The 25,651-nt window shown below is 42.8% G+C and overlaps 1 protein-coding gene across 2 annotated transcripts in view; it reads right to left on the reverse strand.

Moving 5' to 3' along the window:
• LOC135223574 (transmembrane protein 183-like) overlaps positions 1-25,651 on the reverse strand; it is a 152,816-nt gene that overhangs the window by 10,823 nt on the left and 116,342 nt on the right. Inside the window, exon 6 of one of the 2 annotated variants that reach the window (XM_064262094.1) lies at positions 18,350-18,502. In XM_064262094.1, the coding sequence (XP_064118164.1) occupies positions 18,350-18,502 (153 nt within the window). Of the gene's footprint in view, positions 1-18,349; positions 18,506-25,651 lie in introns of both variants that reach the window. The other variant, XM_064262093.1, reaches the window with a different exon arrangement.

The following is a 25,651-nucleotide window of genomic DNA, read 5'->3' on the forward strand; positions in this document are numbered from 1 at the left end:
TGTAAAGGATGGAGGAGGAAGTATAGACAAGGTCTGTGAGGAGGCAGCCCCTCCAACTTGTGATATGTTTTAATGTAGCTATGGCTTTTTTAAAAATTATAATGGCAGTATGTTTTATGTGCAGAGCTCTGGTCCAGTCTTGTTCCATCATGGTACACATTTTGATGTGAAGGGTCAGGTGGTCCTTGGAATGGCTGCTAATGCAGCTCTTTGAATAGTGATGGTGAAGTGTGTAAGCTTGACCAGGGTTGCTGTAAAGGATGGAGGAAGTATAGACAAGTCTGAGAGCATAGAAAAAGAGTGCCATCAGCTTTATCAAAGTGACAGTGTGGAGGATTAGGAGTTTGGACATAAGAAGTAGGTGAAAGAAAGGTAGGGAAATGGTCACTAGTTATGAAGTAGTAGTCTAATACTGACCAAAGAAAGTGTAGTTGGAGCGCAGGAGAGCATAGTAATAGTTCTAGACAAAAAAAAGGCGTGTTTTTGCTTCAAAGTGTCGGGTGTTCTGTGTTTAAAATAGAAAGGTCATTAGCTATTAAAAACTGCTTGAGGGTGCACACCTGGGACTTAGTAACCAAGTAGTCTCATAATGTATGTTGGCAGTTGAAGTCATCTATTACAAGTAAAGGAGCTGATAATTGGGTGGTAATTGGGAAAGGAGGTCTTGAAAGGCAGTGAAGTCAATCGGGTTGGATTACTATTGTAATCCTACATTGCATGAAAAATGATATTTTTATGATAAAATAAAGTTTTAATTTCACTTACCCAATAATTATATAGCTAAGAGTTTCCCTCACCAGCAGTTACAATCCCGAAATTTGAGGGTCGCGCTAACTATCTATTTGCCTTGGGTAGGTAACAGTGCCCGCCCATTTTTGGGGCAAGAGAGAGGAACACCATGGCAAAGGCCTCAGTTTGTTTATGCATATCAACAGGAATCCATGCTAGGGGACGGAGGGTGAGCTCCAATTATATAATTACTGGGTAAGTATAATTAAAACTTTATCATGAAAATTAATTTTTAATTATAAAACTTTCCCAGTAATTATATAGCTGATTCCCACATTGCAGGAAGGAGGGAAGCTTGGATAATTCTACCTCAGATTCATAAAAAAATACACTGCCCGAGAACAGAAAAGTTTTACCAACATTAATTAAAATGTTTGTTGATTCCTTACCTGATAAGAGAGTTGTAGTAGGAAAATACTGCCTCTGGTTGCCACTGATCTTATCATGTAACTGCATGGCGGTAAAGCCATGTAGCACCTATTACATAGAGGGATCTTTGTAGCAAAGGACAATTCTGATGGTTACAAAGGATCAAAAGTAATTGCCCCTCCCCAGGGCTCAGTACCAACACATCACCAGAAGAGATTGTTACCTATAACCAAAAGAATAAAATATCCACCACCAGCCTATCAAAGGACTGAAGGGTACTCCAGGCACTTCATATCTTCAGGCTTCCCATAACACCTCACACCTTGTGTCTAGGAGAAAAATATTTTAGGAAGGATTGCTTCCTACACTTCCTTTCCCAACATCACACCCGCTGCAAGAAACGGACCCAGGGAACTGCAGTCTTCATACTCTGTTTCAATGTCATGGAGATAATGCGATACAAACACAGAATTGCATTTCCAAAATGTAGAAATAATAATAGAAGTAAGAGATAAATTTCTCTTAAAAGCCAGAGATGTGGCTACTGCCCTAATTTCATGAGCTTTAGCCTTGCAGACCGGGAGAACGTCCTCCTTAACTGAAGAATGTGCTTCTCGGATGACGTCTCTTAAGAAGAATACTAGAGCATTCTTAGATAACGGTCTAATGGGTTTTTTTACAGAACACCAAAGACTGCCAAAGTCTCCATGAATATCTTTAATTCTGTGAAGGTAGTACTTTAAGAATCTTACTGGGCACAGAGTTCTTTCCTCATCATCATTACCCAGGACTTCTGTCAAACTAGGGATCGAAAAAGAGTGAGGCCAGGTGTTAAAGGGAGACTTGTTCTTGGCTAGAAACCCCAGGGAATATGAACAAATAGCATTCCCTTTCGAAAAGCTTATTTTCTTATCAAGTGCATGAATCTCTCTAATCCTTTTAGCAGTCGCTAAGGACAATAGGAAGAAGTTTTTCTGGTTAAGTCCCTTGGACTGAGTTCATGCATAGGTTCGAAATGAGGCCCAGACAACCACTTTAACTCAATAACCAGATTCCAAGGCACCATGGGAGAATCTTTACGATAAGAAGTATCAAACGATCTAATGAGATCAGAGATGTCTGTGTTGGAGGACAAGTACAAGCCTCTGTGGTGGAACACTGATGCTAACATGGCCCTATAGCCCTTGATGGTAGAAGAAGGCAGGTTTCTTACTGACCTCAAATGAAGCAAGAAATTGGCTATTTGCATCACAGTGGTCTAGAAGAAAAAATGTTGGAATTCTTACACCACTCTGAAGATTCTCCACTTATTTTGATACACGTTGCTAAAAGATCTTCTACCCATGGAAATAGCCTCTGAAACTCCCTTAGAAAACCCTTTCTTTCTAAGGAGTTTCTGGACAGTTTGAATCTTGTCAGGGACAGAGAAGACAGGTTTTTGTGGAATCTGTGGAAATGTGGTTGTCCGAGTAGCTGCCTCTTTTGAGGAAGCAGCCTCAGGAAGTCCACCAATAGATCTACGAGGTCTGGGAACCATTCCTTCGATGGCCAGGAGGGGGCCACCAAGATCAGACACCTTACTGTGTACAAGGACTTGTTCAGCAATTGCCTTATCAGGCTGAACGGAGGGAAAGCATGCAGTTCCTTGTCCGAACAGTCCAGAAAAAAAAGCATCTACAGTGGGGCATCGCTTATTCACGGATCAGTATTCACGGATCCAGTTAATCACGGGTTTTTTCTTGGACCGTTTCTCATGTTACATCACTGGTATGAATCACTGCATCACGGGTTTGTTGTGCTGCGTATGCGATGTTTTTCGGTAGGCTAACCCTCGGCCGTGGTCCGATAACTACCAACATTCATTTAAAGACTCATATAATGATATTAACTGACAATAAAGGTAATAAAACCATTCTCACCTAATATATTATTGTCCTATCTTCGAAATAAATAGCCTATTCAAGGTTTATGTACGACGTTCATTGGTAGGCTAAGCGTAGTTGCAGTGTGATACCACCAACGTACACAAACATTCACATTATGATATTAACTGACAATAAAGGTAATAAAACCATTCTTACCATATATATTATAGTCATATCTTCATAATAAATAGCCTATTCGAAGAATAATTCCACATCATTGCACTCAACTTATCGTCGGGAGTGGCCAGCCACAAATGTAAGCATATACCTTTACGTACGAAAATGGTTTATGTATACGGTTGCGTTCAAAGCGACATTTTTTGTTTGATAAACTTTTAGAAATTTTAATAGTAGTGGTAGTGTAATTACAGTAGTAATAACATTAAGGCTAAAATTAATTCGAACTTCATTATTATTTTGGCAGTATTCGTATATAACTTCTCTGAACAATGAAGTCATACAAACGCTATTTGTCATAGATTATCGTAAGTATTGCTGTTTGTTATTGGCGACGAAGCGTAAACGAAATACATAAAAGCATTTTTTACCTTATATATTATCGTCATATCTTCATAATAAAAAGGCTATTCGTGGAGTAATTCCATATCAGTGAAATCAATTTTATCTATGCGAGGCCAGCCAGCTGACAAAATGTACGTACGTATATGAAAATCAAATTATGGTAGCGTTCACAGCAAGATTATCTTTCGAAATTTTTATAGTACTATTCATGCTACGTCGTAGTAATGTTTGGAATATGCGTAATATTAATTTTCAATACAAAATATCATCGTTATTTATGTAGTGAATAATAGTTTAGAATTATCATACATACACTGCATTGTTATGGGTTTGTGGCAGTGATAACCAAAATAACGTTCTCCTTTAAGTCGTCATATCTTCATAATAAAAAGGCTATTCGTGAAGTAATTCCATATCAGTGAAATCAATTTTATCTATGCGAGGCCAGCCAGCTGACAAAATGTAAGTACGTATATGAAAATCAAATTATGGTAGCGTTCACAGCAAGATTATCTTTCAAAATATTTATAGTACTATTCATGCTACGTAGTAATAATGTTTGGAATATATGTAACATTAATTTTCAATACAAAATATCATCGTTATTTTGGTAGTGAATAATAGTTTAGAATTATCATACATACACTGCATTGTTATGGGTTTCTGGCAGTGATAAAACAACCAAAATAACGTTCTCCTTTAAGTCAACGCGTTTAGGAAAAACATGACATAGAATCGACTTGCGACTTGTTCGTTCACTTTGATATTTTTAACGATACAATAACTATCATTTGTACTACTAAAACCATCTTCACAAGTAATTTTTCGTAAGATATGTGTTGTTACAAAAGCTAGCTTATACAGTAAGTCCTCGGGTTACGCTGGTCTCGACTTACGATGTTTCGTGGTTACGAACGCGCCCCCATAAAAATATAAAAAATAATATTTTGCGTCGTTCCGTCTTACGCGGTTTAGCGTCGTAAGCAACGTAAACAAACGCGAACTAGTTCCAGGCGCACGGCGGAAGAATACGCTTTGTGGGGGAGAGGACGGCGTCGCTTCGCTACGCTCAGTCCTCGCCCATACGCCATTTTGGTTGTTTACACTGCCTCTCTCTCCCTCGTGTTGTATCGTTTTTGTAACTTTTTGCTCTTTGTTATGGCTCCCAAGCGCAAGGCGGACTCTTCTGATGGTAGTGCATCGAAGAAAAGAAAGGCCATCACCATGGAAATTAAAGTGGACATTATAAAGCGATCCGAGAAGGGAGAAACGCCAACAAACATTGGCCGCTCGCTTGGCCTTAGCCGTTCGACCGTTGCTACCATTATCAAAGATAAAGAGCGCATCGTTGAACATGTGAAAGGATCTGCTCCTATGAAAGCGACAGTGATAACTAAGCAGCGTAGTGGTCTAATAATTGAAATGGAAAGGTTATTGGTGCTTTGGTTGGAAGACCAAAATCAACGGCGTATCCCAGTCAGCCTTATGGTGATTCAGGAGAAGGCGAAAAGATTGTTTGAAGCGTTGAAAAAGAAAAGGGGGAGGGAAGTGAAAGTGAAGAGTTTGTGGCTAGTAGGGGTTGGTTTATGCGATTTAAGGCTCGGGCCAATTACCATAACCTTAAATTGCAAGGTGAAGCTGCTAGTGGGGATGAGAAAGCAGAGCGAGTGAATTTCCTAAAGCGTTGTCTGAGATAATTAAGGAGGGGGGTTATTCTGCTCAGCAAGTGTTTAACGTAGACGAGACAGGTTTGTTTTGGAAGCGTATGCCTAACCGCACTTACATCGCCAAGGAGGAGAAGTCAGCACCCGGTCATAAAGCCAGCAAGGAGAGGCTAACTTTACTTCTTGGGGGTAATGCTGCTGGCGACTTCAAACTGAAGCCCTTGTTGGTGTATCAGGCTGAAAATCCAAGGGCACTCAAGGGCATTTGGAAGGGTCAACTACCAGTAATTTGGAAGTACAACAAGAAGGCATGGGTGACACTTGCAGTGTTTGAGGACTGGTTCGTAAACCATTTTGTTCCAAGTGTGGAGCGGTATTGCGCCTCCAAGGGTATCCCCTTTAAGGTGTTGCTAGTGCTGGACAATGCCCTGGACACCCTGCCCAGCTGGGAGACTTCAACCCTAATGTCAAGGTGGTTTACCTTCCACCTAATACCACGGCCCTTTTACAGCCTATGGACCAAGGAGTGATTGCTTCGTTCAAGGCCTACTACCTACGAAGGACAATTGCTATGGCTTTACAGGCAACTGAAACCAAGAAGGACTTGACTCTGAAGGACTTTTGGAAATCCTACAACATCCTTGATGCTGTAAAGAACATTGCTAATTCCTGGGAGGAGGTTAAGCAAACAAACATGAATGGTGTCTGGAAGAAAATTTGTCCTCAATTTGTGAATGATTTCCATGGGTTTGAGGACACAGTTCAGCTAGTTGTCAAGAACGTTGTTGCCCTGAGTAAGGAAAATCAATTTGGAGATGGAGGTTGATGATGTTTACAGAGCTGCTGGAGTCTCATGGCGAGGAGTTATCTGCTGAGGACCTGATACAACTGGAGAAGCAGATAATAGAGGAAGAAGAAGAAGCACCCACCCCAGAGCCTAAGGCCTTTCACCAAGGCAGGACTTGATAAGAGGTTTTGCAGAGTTGCAGCAAGCTTTGTCAACTTTTGAGGCTCAGGATCCCAACTTGGACAGGTTCACTAGGGTTTCCAGAGGCGTCATGGATTTGATGCAGTGTTACAAGGAGATCTTGGATGAAAAGAGGTCGCTCTCTGTTCAGACTAACCTGGAGCAGTATTTTAAGAAGGTAGAGAGGCCTGCAGGAGATCCTGTACCCTCTACCTCAGCTGCCTCTGCTAATCCAGCACCTTCTGAATGTTCTGCTAACCCAGACTCACCTGCCCCAGTATCTCCAGCACCTTCTGTAGGTTCTGCCTCACCTAAAGACTCACCCTGCCCCAACATCTCCACTAGTATGTTCTGCCTCACCTCAAGAATCACCTGCCTCAGCATCTCCAGTATAGTATGTTCTGCCTCACCTCAAGAATCATCTGCCTCAGCATCTCCAGCAACTTATGGAGGTTCTTTTTTCTCTTCACTAACCTCCCCCAGTCTCTCCAGCACCGCAGCTTCCTCTCCAGTGTGCAAGCCAATCAAACTAATAAAGGTAAGGAATTGTTCTCTCGTTGTTAGTTGATAGGTTATTTACATTAAATCATGTGGGTATTTTTCAATGTTCCGACTTACGCTGAAATTCGTGTTACGATGCATCGTAAGAACGGATCAACGTCGTAACTCGAGGACCCCCTGTACATTAAAGGCTTTTATAATTTAAGTCATCTTAGATATACATATGTACCCAAACTTATTATGGGGAAATTTACTACTGTTTCCTCGGATATTGAAATACTTTAGCATCATTCAAACACTTTAATAATATAATGCATAAATACTAGGCTATACATATTTACATCGTATACAAATACTACATACAGTTATATACACATACTTTTATATACAAAGTTAACAGTTATATACACATACTTTTATATACAAAATTAATCATATGAGTAGTGATCAGACGACAGCTGTGCACTGGACTACGTACGTACTACTTGGAAGATAAAAACGAACAAAAATTTTGTTGTTGTTAGTCGCCGGGATAGATTAACATTTTTCCAGAGATTAAAGAGCTGAATTTTGTTTTGAAGGTATGCAACCGCGTTAGTAAATAGGTATCATCTTCTAAGGAATTTTTTTTTCTCTTCTTTTTGCGGAAGAATCTTCAAGCCATTTTGCATTCAAAGTAATGAGAAGGAATCATTCTATTCTTCATGAAATCAGTAAAATACTTACACTAATAATAAAAACTAAAACTACGTACTGTATGCAAAACACATACATCATCGTTAGCTTCGTGTGTGTAAACGTTCATTCTAAGAAATTACAGAGTAGTATAACTAACACCTGATTGGTTGGTTGGTAGCCATGGAGATCTGTTATCCAATGACTGCCCTCTGCTTCTGTTCTATTTATAGACATATGCCATGGATGGCACTAGGTTTGAACGTACCATGTTCGTGATTTTCTGACTGCCGACGGCAAAATTACTCAATAATTTTCTTTATATAATTATTCCTTTGTGAAAACAATAATATAATAACGCGGTTGACATACCTTCAAAACAAAATTCAGCTTTTTAATCTCTGGAAAAATGTTAATCTATCCCGGCGACTAACAACAACAAAATTTTTGTTCGTTTTATCTTCCAAGTAGTACGTACGTAGTCCAGTGCACAGCTGTCGTCTGATCACTACTCATATGATTAACTTTGTATATAAAAGTATGTGTATATAACTGTTAACTTTGTATATAAAGTCGTATGTGTATATAACTGTATGTAGTATTTGTATACGATGTAAATATGTATAGCCTAGTATTTATGCATTATATTATTAAAGTGTTTGAATGATGCTAAAGTATTTCAATATCCGAGGAAACAGTAGTAAATTTCCCCACAATGAGTTTGGGTGCATATGTATATCTAAGATGACTTAAATTATAAAAGCCATAAGCTATAGCTTTTGCAACAACACATATCTTACGAAAAATTACTTATGTGAAGATGGTTTTAGTAGTACAAATGATAGTTATTGTATCGTTAAAAATATCAAAGTGAACGAAGTCGCAAAGTCGATTCTATGTCATGTTTTTAACTTTAACGTATAGTGGTATGTAAAACACCAGTGTGTTGTAGCGATGTGTCATCAATATAGTGGTATGAAAATACCACATGGTGTTGTAGCGATACGTAATCACAAAGTACAAATCCTTTTCCCGGACCATCCTCAGAATTTTACGACTCTTCAACTTCAAGATCGATATGGTAAAATATATTATATAGTCATACTTATTGTTAAAATTCACAAGTTGAACTGCAAAACATTATATTTTGATTGTTATGTACATATATTTTTTGTGTTTTACGGAATGTTTGTTTTGAAAATAATACCTATTAGTGAACATATGGTATTAATTGTCCCACTATTTTATTATAGGTGATCTTAATTATCTCACATTCATTTAACAGTATTATATTAATATTTATTTAAATAAACTGTAATTAATAAATAACAATAATGAAAAACATAAAGGGAAAAAATGTTTTTGCTGCAGTAGTGGTGTTTGTTTGATTATGCATCTGACCTCACATTTCCGAAATCTGAAAAATTCCAAAAACCGAAACATCGGAATGTGTGTTTACTGCACATTTTTTTAAACGCACACAATGTCTACACATTTACTGATACCCGTTGGTGAAAGACAAATTACAGTACGTACGTATTTATTCCTGAGAGAGAGAGAGAGAGAGAGAGAGAGAGAGAGAGAGAGAGAGAGAGAGAGAGAGAGAGAGAGAGAGAGAATGATTAAGGACTCCAAGGCGTGTTATTTTTACAATTATTTTATTATCTTGGGATTTTTTTTAATCTTGAGATTTTCTATTCAATTCTCGAGATTAATAAGAAAATTACCGTAAATTGACTAGCATCAGCACACATCTGAATGACTCGGCCATTAGCAGGCTAAACCACCAACCTTATGAACTTGCATGATACATGAGATACATGACAAAACACAAAACCACTGTTTATTGGTGAAAATTTGGGGGTTGCACGATATGGGAGATTGCACGTTATTCGAGTATATACGGTATGTGATTTTTTTTAGCCTTTTATGGAACAAAATCTAGCAAGAAATTGCCATTCCCAGTTGGCAACACTGGCCTACTCACGGTTGTTTGTTGTTGTTATGAAATGTGGTGTGCGGCGCGTTCTTTAAATTGTACCCATATAAACGAGTTAATTATGTGGCATCCAAAAGCCCTGATTCTTTTACTCTTATGGGAAAGACGCCTAAAGGTCAGATGAAGGTTTTGGTTTTTACGTGGAATATACTATTAACGTGTTGTGACGAAGGGAAGAGATGTTTCGCTGCATACTGTTGGTAGCATTATCGTTATTATATTACTGGATTGCACTGCAAAATCGTCGCCATCTTTTATCAACATAGATTGTTGGTGAGTACCCATATGATTTACATAATTTTGATAGTTCTCTTACCACTCATCCTCTCTTTCCTTGTAAAAAAAAGAGGCCCACCATGCGTATGTAGGCTTCTAGCTGTAATCCCTAGGCTAGTAGGCTACATATGTACAGTAGTACATATACTACATTTATTTTTTAAGGCTAATTTTGTACAATAACTTTAAAACTGTCTTGAATTTAGTTTTAGGTGATAGTTGAAAACATATTTGGTGTTTGGACCTAAAGTAGGCAGTTAAAACATTGGAATAGTGGTCTTGGGTGGGTTAACTATTAAAGTAGGCAGTTTTAAGCAATTTTTGAGGGGGGTATCAGGATAACACGGGTATTTACTTATCACGGGGAGGTTCTGGGCCCTATCCCCCGTGGATAACGAGGCCCCACTGTACCACCCAAGCCTGTGAGTCTGGAACTGGCGAACAAACCAGAGGAAGACGATGGTCCCAAGACATAGCGAACAAGTCTATTGTCGGTTTTTCCCACAGTTTCCAGAGGTCCAGGCAGACAAAAGGATCCAATGTCCATTCCGTCAGCAGGACTTGTCTCTGACGACTTGACTTATCCTCTAAAACGTTTAGCTTCCCCTGGACGAACCTGGTGACTAGACACGTATTGTTTTGTTCTGCCCAAATGAGGAGGTCTCTAGCAGCTTCTTAAAGAGAGAAAGACTGCGTCCCTCCTTGCTTCTTGAAATATGAGAGAGCAATCATGTTGTCTGCATAGACGGCTATCTTCTTGTTTTCTACTTCTGATGCGAAGGACTAAGGCCCAGGTGTATTGCCTTTAGCTCCTTCACATTGATATACAAAGACCTTTGCTCTAGGGACCATACTCCCAAGATTTCGCTTTGCCCTAAAACCGCTCCCCATCCTAGGACCGACACATCTGAAAAGAAGTTCAGGTTGGTGTTCAGTTGAAAGAGAGACTTGCCTTCCGACAGTCTCTTCTGTGAATTCCACCAAAGAAGGTACTCTTTTATTTCCTGTGTTATAGGAATAACATGCAAGTCTGGAAGCTCCTTCCTGTTCCAGCTCCCTTTTAGATAGAACTACAGGGGTCTGAGATGTAGCCTGCCGAGTGACACAAACTGCTCCATCGATGAAAGGAACCCCAACAGACTCATCCAATTGTTAGCCGAGCACTCGTTTAAGGTCAGAAATTCTTGTATCTTTCTTCTGTAGGGATCTACTCTTTTTTTTTCTGGATCGAAAAAACCCGAAAACTCTGAGTCACTATGATCATTCCCAAATATAGAATCTGCTGAGTGGGAGTCAACTGAGATTTCTGGGAGTTTAAGAGGATTCCTAACTCCTGTACTAAAGAGAGAGTCATCTTGAGGTCCCCTGCACACTGACTCTCTGACTGTGCTCTCAGGAGCCAGTTGTCTAAATACAAGGATATTTGTATCCCCTGAAGGTGGAGCCACTTCGCAATGGGAGCCATTACCTGTTAAGTACTTGAGGCGCCGTTGTCAGTCCGAAGCAAAGGGCACGAAATTGAACAATCTTTCTTCGAATACAAACCTAAGATGCTTCCTTGACTTGGGGTGTATGGGAACATGGAAGTAAGCGTCCTGAAGATCTATGGCTGTCATCCAATCTCCCGGGCGAATGGATGACAGGACTGTTTGGTTTGTTTCCATCTTGAACTTTGTCTTTACAATGAAGACATTCAGGGCGCTGACATCCAGGATGCGCCTCCAGCCCCCCAATCTACAAAGAGATGACCGTAGAACGCCGGAGAGTAAGGATCTTGAACGAGTTCTACTGCTCCCTTTCTTATAAGTGAAGTTATTTTGTCCTCTAGAGCTGAAAACCTCGCTGATACTCAAAATAAGCCATTACGATGACTGGCGTGCTGACTAAGGGAGGCTTCCTGAGGAAGGGGATAACATATCCTTCCTTCAGAACCTTGACAATCCAAGGTTCTGCCCCTTTACTCTGCCAAACTTCCCAAAACATTAGAAGTTTGGCTCCTACACTTGTACGGAGAATGGCATCCTCACTTGCTAGAGGAGCCCCTCGAAGACGTTTTCTTGATGGATTTAGACAAGAACCTAGTACTACTTCCTCTTGATCTTGCGAGGGATCTCTGTCTGGCCCGAAAGGTCTGGCCTCCTGGAGTGGAGTGGAATTGTCGTTCGCAAACCATCACTGGAGGATCTCTCGGTCTTTTGGAAGACTGGGCGTGGAGATCCTGAGTACATTTCTTCTCCAGATCCAAAGCAGTTCCTAAAACTGTGGATTCAGAAAGCAAGTGTCTCTTATCTAAGGGGGAGAATAATAGAGCTGATTTCTGTGAGGAAGTAACACCCTTCGACATGTAGGAACACAAAAGCAACCTCTTCTTGAGTGTTCTCATCATGTAGAGAGAGAGCAAGTCGTGGGAACCATCCCTAATCCCCTTATCGATACACGAGAGGACTCCCATCCAATCTGCCAAGAGGTTCTCCAAAAGTGAAGGGCAAGACCTTATCTTGCAAGCCAGAGTGCCAACAGACCAATCAAGAAAGTCGAAAATGTCAAATACCTTGAAAATGCCTTTCAGAAGATAAGCCAACTCTGAGGCAGAAAACACGATCTTTGCCGAAGAATAAGCCAACCGTCTGGCTGTGTCTACAAGACCAGAAAAATCTCCCTGTGCAGAGGCAAAAACACCCAAGGAAGGAGCCTCTTTCATAGCATACGACAAGTATCTCCACCTGGAGATTCGGGAGGGCGGAAAACTAAGAGACCTTGCCTTGTTCCCTCTTTTCAGCAAGCCAAGCATCTATCTCTTTAAAAGCCTTCTTAGCTGAGGAAGACAAAACCATCTTTGGCATCTTCGAGCATTTCGAGGAAGGCATACTATCCATAACCAAAGTCAATTCAGGAGACGATGGAGAAGTCGGCTTGAAAAAGGATGGGTATGTTTGTTTGTTTGTTTGTATGGTGTTTTTACGTTGCATGGAACCAGTGGTTATTCAGCAACGGGACCAACAGCTTTACGTGACTTCCGAACCACGTTGAGAGTGAACTTCTATCACCAGAAATACACATCTCTCACTCCTCATTGGAATGGCTGAGATTCGAACCCGCAACCACCGAGGTGGGACGCTAATACCATACCAACCACGCCGCTAATGCGCTAGGGTATGTGGCGAGCAAGAACTTCAATAAAGCCACATACGCTGATGAGGGAGCCTCTTGATCCCCTGTAGCTTCGTCTTCAGACGAAATAGGGGAAAGATCCATATCTGCAGGAGCCTGAAGTGTGGCTGCATCAACGTGTGTCTGTGTCAAAACAGCCTCTACAGGAGTTTCTGGCACTGCAGCGTCTCTATGCATCTGAGGAGACGATGTAGAGGGAGCTTCGCCCACTGTTGGCGCCAGTTGAACTGTTGTGGGTGCTTGCTGGACCGTCATGGGCGCTAACTGAGTTGTCGGAGCTTGAACTGAAGAAAGAGGCTTACTCAGTAAAAGCAGAATACTGCCAAGCTTTGCCTGAATGGAATCTACTGACTTAACAGCAGAAGCAGCAGCAGCAGGAGCTGAGGGAGTAGAAGGGAGCTCCTGCACAACGCAAGCCTATGGGCACTCGACTACGTCCGATGGGCGCTCCGGCACGGCAGATAAAGGAGCTTGATGAGGAGCTGAAGAGCGATGATGAGCCTTGGGCGCCAGAGGAGTATCAATTTCCGAGAAGCAGTCAGAAGAAAAACGTTCCATGCTGTCCCAGTGACTACAAGATGGGCGTGGTTCTCTACTGTAGCTGCATCCAAAGCACCTCTCTTCAACGGTCGAGACTTGCTCCCTAAACGTCACTGGCGTCGTGGAGGAGTCATCCAAACTCGACAATTTATGCACATCCAAAGAGAGACCTTTCCAACGACTTTGTTTCAACCTGGGAAGCGACAATAGGTTGAACTGCAGGGGCGACTGCTCGTGGGCAAACCCTATCAACCTCCTTTGGGCTACCAGTTTGACTCTTCCCCTGCATTAGGGAGTGTGACAGTGATCTTTGCCTAGGAGCATTGGTGTGACGAACAGCCACCGACACAATGCTATATATCACTTTTTGCCTTGTCTATGAGGACCTTCACAGACACACCAAACTGCTCCACAGTCTCTACTAACAGAGCAAAACGCATATCAATCTTTTCCTCTAGACAGGAGATGGAGTTGGGATCAGAAGTGCGGGAGCCTGCAAATGGAGAAGGTGGCATAGCAAGAGAAGCGGGAGCGGGAGCTAAAGATATAACAGGAATACTACAATGTGAATTCAATTCAGAATTTCTCTTCCTGTCTCTCTAATTTCTTTAAATGAGATTCCAAACTCCTCCACTTCCTTTCATCCCAATCAACACATTCATTACATGTAGTATCAAATGAACATACTTGCCCTATACAATTAGTACTTAAAGTGTGATTATCATACGATTCCTTGGTTACCCTAGTCTTGCAACCTCTAGCACAATACCTAAAGCTGGCAGAACCTGTGTGCGACATTGTCAAAAACACTTAGACCTGACGGTTACCACGGAAAAAAAAAAAAAACTAGTTCTTACCACAGAACCTAACGCTATTTAAATGATTTGCCAAGATGGCTAATACAAGAATAGAGTACTTCACCAATTGCAATTAAAAAAAGGAAGGAATAACTGCAACCGACAACCATAGCCATCGCCTGACAGAAACAAACTGAAATCTTTGCCATGTTGTTCCTCTCTCTTGCCCCAAAAGTGGGTGGGGCACTGTTACCTAACCAAGGCAAATAAACAGTTAGCTATATAATTACTAGGGGTGTTGTATAATTAAAACTCGTGTACAGGCACTCCCCAGTTATCGGTGGGGGTTCCTTTCCCCCCATTCCCCTGCCAACCTCGATAGAATCCCCAACCGTCTCACCTTCCCCCATACCTGTCTCGTAGCCCATCCAACTTCTCACTCAGACCTCTGAACAGAGGAAAAGTATCCTCGACCTTGCCGTACCATCAAGGTACGCGTGTAAATGGCAGATAACCTAAAATCTAAGATTTTTGGCACTTATGGCACCAATAACTGGGTTTTGGCACTGATAACAGATTAATGTCACCTCTGTAAGGTATGTATTGGCGACGATAACCGGAAATTGGCGCATTATGGCGCTGAAAATCACCAATTTTAGTTGCTCGTTGATTTTCAGCTGATAACCGGGTTCGCCGATAACCAGGGACTGCCTGTAATTGTACAAAGAAATGTAGTGTGTATGGGTAAACATGGTATTTTGTGATGAATTAAAATAGAAGAGACAGAAATGGAGTGAGGAGAAAAGTGGAAATGCTTATTGGGAATAGGTTTGGGTAGTTGGGTAAGTAAACTTTCCTGAAGGCATATTACTTTAGGTTCATATTGCGAGAGGAGATATCTGAGATCGTATCCATGGGAACGGAAACCTTGAATGTTCAACTGGAACACGGATATTAAAAAGAGTGAGGTATACTGTGTGAAAATATAGTTGGTGTGATTGAGGTATGGTTGTTAGATAGAGATGGGCTGTCTTCAGTATGAAGTAGGGTCGAGTAAGTGTCTGGGATGATGAGTAAGTTATCTGTTTTGTAGAACGCAAGTGTATGTCTAAAAGTAAGAAGGGATCAGAAGAAAGAGACTCGTTAGTATAATCTTGATGGTACGGTAAGGTCGAGGATACTTTTCCTCTGTTCAGAGGTCTGAGTGAGAAGTTGGATGGGCTACGAGACAGGTATGGGGGAAGGTGAGATGGTTGGGGATTCTATCGAGGTTGGCAGGGGAATGGGGGGAAAGACAGTGGAAGGGCTATGGACCTCCACAATGATATGATGGACAGTAGCATATTTAGTGTGAGAGGAGGTGTGGAATGAGATTGGGTTTGGGATCATAATAAGAAGTTTGGTTTATGTAATCCACAATGTCCTTCATGATTTCCGGAGGGACTTGTCTGTAAGAGTTTATTTGGGTGGAGGGCAAACAGGTGGTGACTGGGAAAACTTAAAGGGTGAGAATTTGTTATTAGACTTTGGAGTTGTTCCAAATCGGCGTTTATTTCTTTATGTGGGGGTTTTGCTAAGGGGAGGAAGCTTTGGGAGTGAAGAATGGAAATGTCGGGATGTAGAAGTAGGGTTTAAAACCTCAAAAGGGTTTGATAGAGATACATGAGATAAAAAAGGGGACGAAGTGGTGGATGATGGTACTCAAGAGGAATGCAGTGGCTTAGGCATGGAAAGGAATGATGGTGAAGGAGTATTAGAGGTGGTGGTGGATTGGGAAAATAAAGCATAGGAGATGGGGGGGGGGGGGTTGATTGTTGCATATTAGCAGTGATTTTGTTTGTTTGCTTTGCTGTTGTCACAATCTGGACCATGGTAACAGTGGTGAAGCTAAGGGGTTGAGATTCCTGCATAGCTTCTTTAGGGGTCAGTCTATGCTTGTAGCGAAGAGCCGCCACTTCTGATTCAAATTTGTAGACCAGGCAACCCCAGTAAGAAACATGCTTGCTGGCACAATTAGCACAAATGTGCTTGTGAGTGGCAACTGGCTTGATCATTTCCTATTGAGCTGCACAAAGGAGAGTGTGCTTGTGATCTAAAAAATTTGGCTGGGTGGCCAAAGCATCAGCACTATTGACACTGATGTGGGATAGGGATTGTTTTGTTTGTTTATTTTTTGTTTGTATGGTGTTTTTACATTGCATGGAACCAGTGGTTATTCAGCAACAGGTCCAGTGGCTCTATGTGACTTCTGAACCATGTCGAAAGTGAACTTCTATCACCAGAAATACACATCTCTCACACCTCAATGGAATGCCCAAGAATCACACTCTCCGCCACTGAGGTAGCACACCAACACCATGCTGATCACGCCACTGAGGTGCTATGTGTATGTGGGGTAGGGATACGCTTTTGTATTTTTATTATGTTGAGAAATCACTCTAGCTGACTTTGTCAACGGGGCACTGCTCCGAAGGTATCACCACTGTTCCAGTATAACTGTTAAGGTGATGATGTGGAGCAGTAGGGAGGCATTACTTACCTCGCAAATCTTTGATATTGGACATTGCTTGAGCCTGAGCCTTAGTGTTCAACATAACAATGTCCAACAAAACACGAGTGATCATGTCTTGTCAGGGATTTGACCATACCTACCTATCTCTGCAGGCACTTCTGAAAGTGGAGTGTGTTGCTCATGTAAGGAGCAGTTGGAGGGATAATGAAGTACTTGTCCCACTTCTGGGGTCCAAAGAGAGTTGACATAAGGGCAGGGTGAGTACCAGAGGACATTTTAAGGTAGTTAGGAGAGGATTGCATTGGAGCCTTAAGGCAGTTTTTTGGAGGAAGAGATAGTGTAGTGTTCCGTTGTTTTATGGTGGCACACTGTGCTTCATATGGTTAGAAAGGGAGAGTGGGGCATTATTTGCTGAGATAACTGGTGACATGGCAGCTGGGGATAAGTTTCTGGGGAGTAGCCTGGCTCATGGTCACAGAACTAGACAAATTGGAAAATCCCAAAAAATTAAAGGACTGACCATGATAGGGGTCAGTCCTCAACCCCTTTGAGTCAAACTGCATATCCATTACCAAATGAATTTCCATTATCAGTCGTATGGGCCTGGATGTGTGCTGGGGAAGTGTATCGTCCACTCCTTGGGAGCCCCGCATGAAAGAGTAAGGGCAAAAAAGAAAAATAGAGGGATGCTGTGCCCTATGGCATCCAGACGGCCGTTCATGACCAACCCAAAGTTGGCCTTCTACCCTCTAAGCATGAACACTCACACCTAAGGGAAAGGGGGGGACAGAGGAAGAGGATTGGTATAATAGTGAGAAGATGAGTGATAAAACGATATTAAGAAACAAAACCAGGCCAAAACTGGCCCAGTATAAGACTACAGCCCAAGGACGGAGGATGGCCCAGATGGATGCCAAAAGGTCACCCCTACAACATCGTGCAATGGTCCTTAGCCCCAAAGCCCCTCCACAGCAACAATGTTACTTGGTAAGGGAGGGGATGTTAACCACCAATTGATTTTTGTCAATTCCCATCGTCAATTCATTAGAAATAAGCACACAGAATATCCTCATTACAACCCTCTATAGTTACCACATTTAGTCAGGCCACCTTTCTTTGGTACCTTAACTGTGATTTCCAATTCACAGTCGTCTGGTTTTGCTACCGCATTCCATATCCTGTAAAACCCTCTGGTTAGTATATGAAGTGTCATTTTAGTTTCAGCTAAAATCCTCTTTGCAGCAATTCTATCATAACATAAGTTTCTTTTTTACAGATTCTCTTTCAAAAACTGTGATTTCATTCATGAACATATTTCTGTTTTCATCAATTACTCCATTTCTATTACTCATAACCTCACAAAAATCTTTGCTCAATGGTGCCTTTCTTTCTTTTTATCATATTAACACATTGCTCTCTTTGTCAGGTATATTCCTGTTTATCTTTTCATCCATGGATACTTCATTAATAATTCTATACACTAAAATATGTAATAAATAGCATTCAGTATTTTTTTTTAGCCTGTTCAAGAAATTTGCTAATACCTAAAATACTGTATGTACACTAAGAAATATCTGTAAGATAAATATAAAAAAAAAAAATTAGAGCAACATAACATTCATAAAATATATTGACAACTTACTTTTAGTATATAACAGCCCTCATCTTTGTTGTAATGTACTACAGAATCACTTGGCATATCTTGAACATTTTGCGCACAATGAACTTTCCGTTTCTTTTTGACATGCTTGGCAAAAATGAAGAAATATTTTTTAAACTTCTCAGTACTGCTTGCCTGCTGAAATACAAAAAAAAAAATTGTTAATCTGATAAGATAATAGACTGCTTTTACAAAATAATATTTTTTATGATAAAATAAATTTTTTAGGTACTTTTGCAGAAAAATTTTGCAATGTGCATTACTAAATTACAGTTTAAGCTAAATTATATGGACCTGTTATCAGGTGTTAGATATCTTGGATGTTCAAACATTGGTTATAACAAAGGGTCATTGTTTCTTGTCAGGCTTTGCCACTTATCAAAATGCCAGACCTTCAGAGCACATAAAAAGCAGAGGGGCTATTATGCCACAAATGCTAGGTGGGAGGCTGATATGCCAAATGCCTGCAGTTTACTTTTGCCTATGAGTCAGAAACCACAGCCATAGTAGTTTTTAATTTGGTAAAGAAGTATGTATGTATCAAAATCGAAGTGTGAAGCAGGGAACTTGAATCATGTCCCACCACTGACAAAAGGCTTAGCAGCTAATAACGCAAGAAGTATAGTCTCTAGATAAAGCCATGAATGAGAGATAGTTTCATGATAAAATGGATGATGATTATAAACTCCCTCACTCAAAGATAAATATGGCCCACCATGGTTCAAATGAATACAAGTCCAGCCATTTACTGGTAACATCTTTCAGTTCAAAAATGACAAAATTAGACTAGCATCACCAGCCATCTGCATGTGAAATAACAGAAAAGGATAAAATATTATTATTTCAGTAGATGAAACCTTTTCACATGGAATAAGCACACAGGGGCCACTGACTTGAAATTCAAGCTTCCAAAGAATGTTAGTTTCAACCTCCCACTGCTGATCCCACACGATACAGAGCCAGTGATTTTTCACTGCCCTGAGGGAGACGCGAACCCGCAACATCGGAGTAGCATGCCATGATACTAACCACTATACAGTGGAATCAAAGCAAAGTGTGCTCCGAATTTGTGGTCTTCCACTTTTACCTATTCTGATTTCCCATCCACTACATTATGTTTAGGTCTCAAAAACACCTCCCTTAGCCAAAAGGAGACTGTACTTTTTGACATCCTTCTTTTGTTTGATGACAGGAACAGTCTGCTTCAGCCTAGAAATGATATTGTTAAACTACAATAAAGTTTTGTACATACTTACCTGGCAGTATATACTTAGCTATAGTCTCCGACGTTCCGACAGAATTTCAAATCTCGCGGCACACGCGACAGGTAGGTCAGGTGGTCTACCTTACCCGCCGCTGGGTGGCGGGGCGTATGAACCAATCTATCTCTCCAGCCAGATTTTTTCTCTTTCACCTGTCTCCTGAGGGGAGGCTGGGTGGGCCATTAGACGTATATATCTGCCAGGTAAGTATGTACAAAACTTTATTGTAGTTTAACAATATCATTTTTGTACATGAACTTCCCTGCCAGATATATACTTAGCTGATTGGCACCCTTGGTGGAGGGTAAGAGACAGCTAAAGTAATAAGGAGAGATAAGAAACAACTGATGTTGTAGGATATAAATAACCTTGGTTCTTACCTGTTCAGGCAGAAGACTTCATTGATATTATCTCTGAGTCTGCGTTGCCTGGAGAGCTACAGCTAGGACGTGACCTGATGCTGAAAGACTCTCGGATCTACCACTGGGATATGTGATCCCTTTGTGTGGTAGAATCCAAGTCGGATCCTGTTAAAGGGAGTTCGTCCCTATCTTAACAGGTCCTAACCACTACTACTGCAAGGAGCCACACTCATCAGACCACCTAACCAAACTACTAAAGATTAGTATTACGACCTAAAGAGATGCCTTCATGCATCCTCTTTAAGGCAACCAACAACAACAAATACAAGGGGGAAAAATTTATACTACTAAACAGGATGAGTTCCAGCTCCCTGCCCCAGCACTGAATCCGCAGATACGTACGGGCCCAAGGCGAAGCATTTTTCGTAAGTGATTCTCACATCACGTAAGTAGTGGTTCGCGAACACTGACTGACATCTCCAGAATGTTGTCTCCATCAGATTTCGCACGGACATATTCTTGTTGAAAGCAAGAGAAGTTGCTATGGCTCTTACTTCGTGTGCTTTCACTTTAAGAAGCCTAAGATGTTCTTCTCTGCAGGATCCGTGTGCTTCTTTGATGAGGCTTCTCAAGAAGAAGGACAATGCGTTCTTCGACAATGGACAAGTAGGCTCTTTTACTGAACACCACAGGACCTCTCGGTTGGCTTTCAGTTGCTCTTTTCTTTTTCTAAGGTAGTATTTCACCATTCTCACTGGGCAAAGAGTTCTCTCGGGTTCTTCTCCTACCAAAGAAGATAACCCACGAATCTCGAAGTTCTTGGGCCATGGACTTGATGGGTTCTCATTCTTTGCAAGAAAAACCAGGAAGGAAAGAGCAAATGAGAGAGTCCTCCTTAAAACCCACATTACCATCAATCGCCTGAAGCTCACTCACTCTTCTGGCGGGAAGCTAGAGCCATCAAAAACAGAGTCTTCCTGGTAAGGTCTCTGAATGAGTGAATTAGGGGGTTCAACCTAGAGGACCAAGGAATTGAAGGACTACACCAAATTACAGCTAGGTGTCTTAGGATACTGCAATTTTCGTTGTATTAAAAACGACCTAATAAGGTCCTGTATGTCCTTATCTTCCGATAAGTTGAGGCCCTGTGCCTGAAGACATTCGCCAACATACTACGATAGCCTTTAATCGTCGAAACGACTAAGCCACATTCTTGTCTTAAGAATAAAAAGAAGTCTGCAATTTGATTCACAGAGGTACTGGAAGAGGAAACGTTATTCCTCTTGCACCATCTTCTGAAGACATCCCACTTCGATTGGTACACTCGTAATGTGGAAGACCTCCTCGCTCTAGCGATTGCCTTAGCAGCTGCTGACGAAAAGCCTTTCGCTCTGACCAGTTTCTGGACAGTCTGAAGCCAGTCAGACTGAGAGCGGGGAGGTTTTTGTGGTACCTGTCGAAGTGGGGGCTGTCTGAGTAGATCGCTCCTTAGAGGAAGCGATCTTGGAAAATCCACTAGCCATTCCAGCACCTCTGTGAACCAATCTTGTGCTGGCCAAAAGGGAGCTATCAAAGTCATCCTCGCGGAATCTGACTCTGCGAACTTTTTTAACATCAACCCCAGAATCTTGAAGGGGGGAAACGCGTATACATCGAGTCCTTTCCAATCGAGTAGGAGAGCGTCTATCCCTATTGCTCCTGGATCCGAGATGGGAGAGCAATAACAGATCCAGGTTCTTTTGTTTTTTTGCAAGTTGCAAACAGGTCTAAGAGAGGCCTGCCCCACAACTTCCAAAGGCTCTGGCAAACATCTTGGTGCAGAGTCCACTCTGTGGGAAGGACCTGATCTTTCCTGCTGAGGAGATCTGCCCTTACATTCCTTTCTCCCTGTACGAATCTGGTGAGAAGTATATCCCCCTTTCTTCTGTCCACAGAAGAAGATCTCTTGCTGTTTCGTACAGAGAGAAGGAATGCGTCCCCCCCTGTTTTCCTGATGTATGCCAGAGCCGTGGTGTTGTCCGAGTTTATTTGCACAACTGCTCCTGTCACATCTGACTCGAACTCCTTCAGAGCAAGCCACACGGCTATTAGTTCTTTCCTGTTGATGTTGCCAGGAAGACTGGTCCCCCATCCAGGTTCCTGACACCTCCTTGGTTCCCAGAGTCGTCCCCCCAACCTGTTTCCGACGCATCGGAGAACAACACCAGGCTGGGTTTCTGGGATTGAAGAGGCAGTCCCTGCGAGAACTTGTCAGGATCCGCCCACCATGCTAACTCCTTCTTGATTTGACGAGTAATTGACAGGGAGAACTTCAAATCCTGAGAAGGACGACTCCAATTCCGATGAAGAAAGAATTGGAGCGGTCTCAGGTGCAACCTTCCTAGGGAAACAAATTGCTCCAGTGAGGAGAGCGTCCCCAGCAGACTCATCCACTCCCTCACTGTGCATACTTCTTTCCCTAAGAAGGTTGTTACTTTTTTCGAGTCCCACCCGGGCTATCATCTCCTGTGACGGAAAAGCCCGAAAACTCAGAGAGTTCATCCGGATCCCCAGATAAACGCACTCTTGAGCGGGAATCAGACTTGACTTCTGCAGATTGACCAGAAGTCCTAAGGAATAAGTCAAATCCAGGGTTTTTTTCTTCAAGTCCTTCAGACAACGATCTCTTGGAATTGGCCCCTTATAAGCCAATCGTCGAGATAGAGCGAAATCCTCACCCCTTCCAGGTGAAGCCATTGTGCCACATTCCCTCATGATGGCCGTAAAGACTTGGGGGGCCTGAGGAGAGGCCAAAACACAGGGCCCTGAATTGGAAGATTCTTCCCCCCATCATGAATCTTAGAAACTTCCTCGAGGAAGGATGGATTGGTACGTGGAAGTAAGCGTCCTGTAAGTCCAAGGACACCATCCAGTCCCCTGGACGGAGTGCTGCTAACACGAGGCAGTGGTCTCCATCGTGAACTTCTTCTTTTCGACGAAGAAGTTCAGGGCGCTTACATCAACACCGGTCTCCATCCCCCTGAGGATTTCGGAACTAGGAACAGGCGGTTGTAAAAGCCTGCCGAAAGATGATCTGCCACTAGTTCGATCGCCTCCTTTTCCAGCATCTGATCTACCGCTAGTCGGAGGGCTTGATTCATGATGGGGTCCCTGTATCTGGCCGTCAACTCCCTCGGGGTATTCGTCAAGGGAGGCCTTGAAGAGAACGGGATTAGATAGCCCTTCCTCAAAATTGACAGGGTCCAGGCATCTGCGTCTTTCTGGGCCCAGACTTCTGCAAACTGTAAAAGCCTGGCGCCTACAGTTGTCTGAAGGGACTTGAGTCTTACTTGGGAGGTTTAATTGACTTTCGTAAAAGTCCTCCCTCTTCTGTTTGGTTTCCGACCTCTGAACGAAGAGGATCTAGAGGTAGATGCCCCTCGAAAGGGTTCCTGAGAGGTCGGCTTAGCTTTTCTTTGTCTTAGTCTGGAAGGTAGGGCGCGTTTCCTTGCAGACTGTGCTAGAAGGTCCTGCGTAGCTTTGGCAGAGAGAGCTTTCGAAATGTCTTGAACCAGGTGTTTAGGAAACAGCTGTGTAGAGAGAGGGGCAAAAAGCAAAGACGATCTCTGAGCATGTGAGACCGACTTTGTTAAAAATGAGCAAAATACTGATCTTTTCTTCAAGACCCCTGCTCCAAACAGTGAAGCTATTTCGCTGGCCCCATCTCTCACCGATTTATCCATACAGGATAAGACAATTCAAATCCTCCGGTAGAAAAAACGTGTGCCGGTCCTTGAGTTTTCCTTGGCTAGGACTCCCGAGGGACCAATCGAGAAAGTTGAGAAACTTCCAAGACTCTAAACATGCCTTTTAGAATGTGATCCATTTCATTCATTGCCCACGTTGTTCTGGCCGAATTCAAAGCTGATCTTCTAGTGGCGTCTACTAGTGCCGAAAAATCTGCGTCAGCTGACGGACGAAGGCCCAGTCACCAAGGGTTCTCCTGTCCTAATAAACCCACCATAAAAACCTGGTCCTTCCTGAAAGCTTCGACGGAGGGTAAGGCAAACATTGTTTTCCCCGCTTCCTCTTTAGTGCGCATCCATGAACCGAAACTCTTGAGCGCTTTCTTCATAGAAAGAGTCGGCTTCATTCTCACACACGAAGATTCCTTTCGTTGCTTTCGCTGTGGAGAACAACGAGTGGGAGAAGGAGGAGCAGTAGGGCTCAAAGACTCTCCGAACTCCTGAAGGAGAAGCTCTGTGAGCTTCTTGTACGAAGAAACTGCTGCCGATGTATTAGTTTCTTCCTCAGAGGCTTCCTGGTCTTCTTGAAGAGGAGAACGAGGATGAGGAGAACGGAGGATGAGGATCCTTATGAGAATCCTTAGATGATTTCCTAGCTGGGGTACAGTGCGATGAAGGAGACAAACGTCTTGAATGAGGAGAAGATTCCAAAGTAGAGAGGCGTACAGGAGAACGACGAGTTGTAAAAGACGGACGCTTATCCGAAATTCTTGTCTAAACTCGCATTCCTTCCTAAGTGCAGACAAACTATTAACATCAAAAGAGGAAGGACTCCTTTCTCTAGAAAGACCACGTCTATCCCTAGGGAAACTACGAGAGGGAGAGCGCCTGCTAAGATCCTGGCGCGATCGTAGAGAGAGCGGCTACTAGGCGCCGAGCGCCTATCTGTTACAGGCGCTTAGTGGAATCCTGGCGCCTACCAAGCGGCGAAACGTTGCCTAAAAATAGGGCGCCTTTCTTTCAGGAGCAGGGCGCTCGAGAGGCTCTTGATGCCTACGAAAGCGTGAGAGGCGGGCTTGCTACCTCTTTTTGGCCCCCCTCCGAGCGCCATTAAAAAAACGGAACAACGGGCTGTTCCGGCGAGATCTTGGTCCTTACCGAGGGAGAACGTCTGTAAGGCTCCGAGCGCCTAACAGAAGCAGGGCGCTTGAGGCGTTTCTTGACTTCTAGCAAGAGGAGACCGATGAGGAGTAGGGAGTCTCGAGAACGAAGAGCGCCTACTAGGAGAACGAAGCAACCGAGGATCAATGGTGTCTTCTCCAGGCGAACAGCTACTAAAAGAATGACGCTTACCAGGAGCAGGGCTCCTACTAGACTCTTGATGTCTTACAGGGGAGGAGCGAACTCCATGCGATGAGCGCACCTACCAGTCACGTTATCCGACGCCCGACTATAGTAGTCGGAAGGAGAAGTGCGCCTACTTTCAGAAGGGCATTCCTAGGGTTCTCTGAGAAGACGAGAGGAGAAGAAAGAAGAGACGGCGAACGACGAACCAAGTCTTCTATGACCTGAGCGACTCTCTCTTCTTGCACGAACTCTAGAAGAAGGAGAAAACAGAAGGGGCTGAGCGTCTACCCGAGGCAGGAATCCGATTTGAGGAAATATCTTCATAGTCCAAGGAGCGCCTATCCGTCGAATGGCGTCTCGACACCTCCGAGCGGGAGTGGTGTTCCTCTCGTGAAATGTTACGATGAGTAGAAAGAATCTCAAAAGAAGGAGAACGCCGATTACAAGGAGAGCGCTCTTCCGACGAAACGCGCTTCGATCTCTTGATCGGGAGAGAGACAAATCCTCCTTCTACGCGATCTCCGATGCCAAGGAGTCCGCCAAGGCTGTGATCTGAGCTTGTAGGCCCGCTAGTATCGAGAAGGAGAG

This window comes from Macrobrachium nipponense, chromosome 10 (assembly GCF_015104395.2).
Source record: "Macrobrachium nipponense isolate FS-2020 chromosome 10, ASM1510439v2, whole genome shotgun sequence".
NCBI classification, from domain to species: Eukaryota; Metazoa; Arthropoda; class Malacostraca; order Decapoda; family Palaemonidae; genus Macrobrachium; species Macrobrachium nipponense.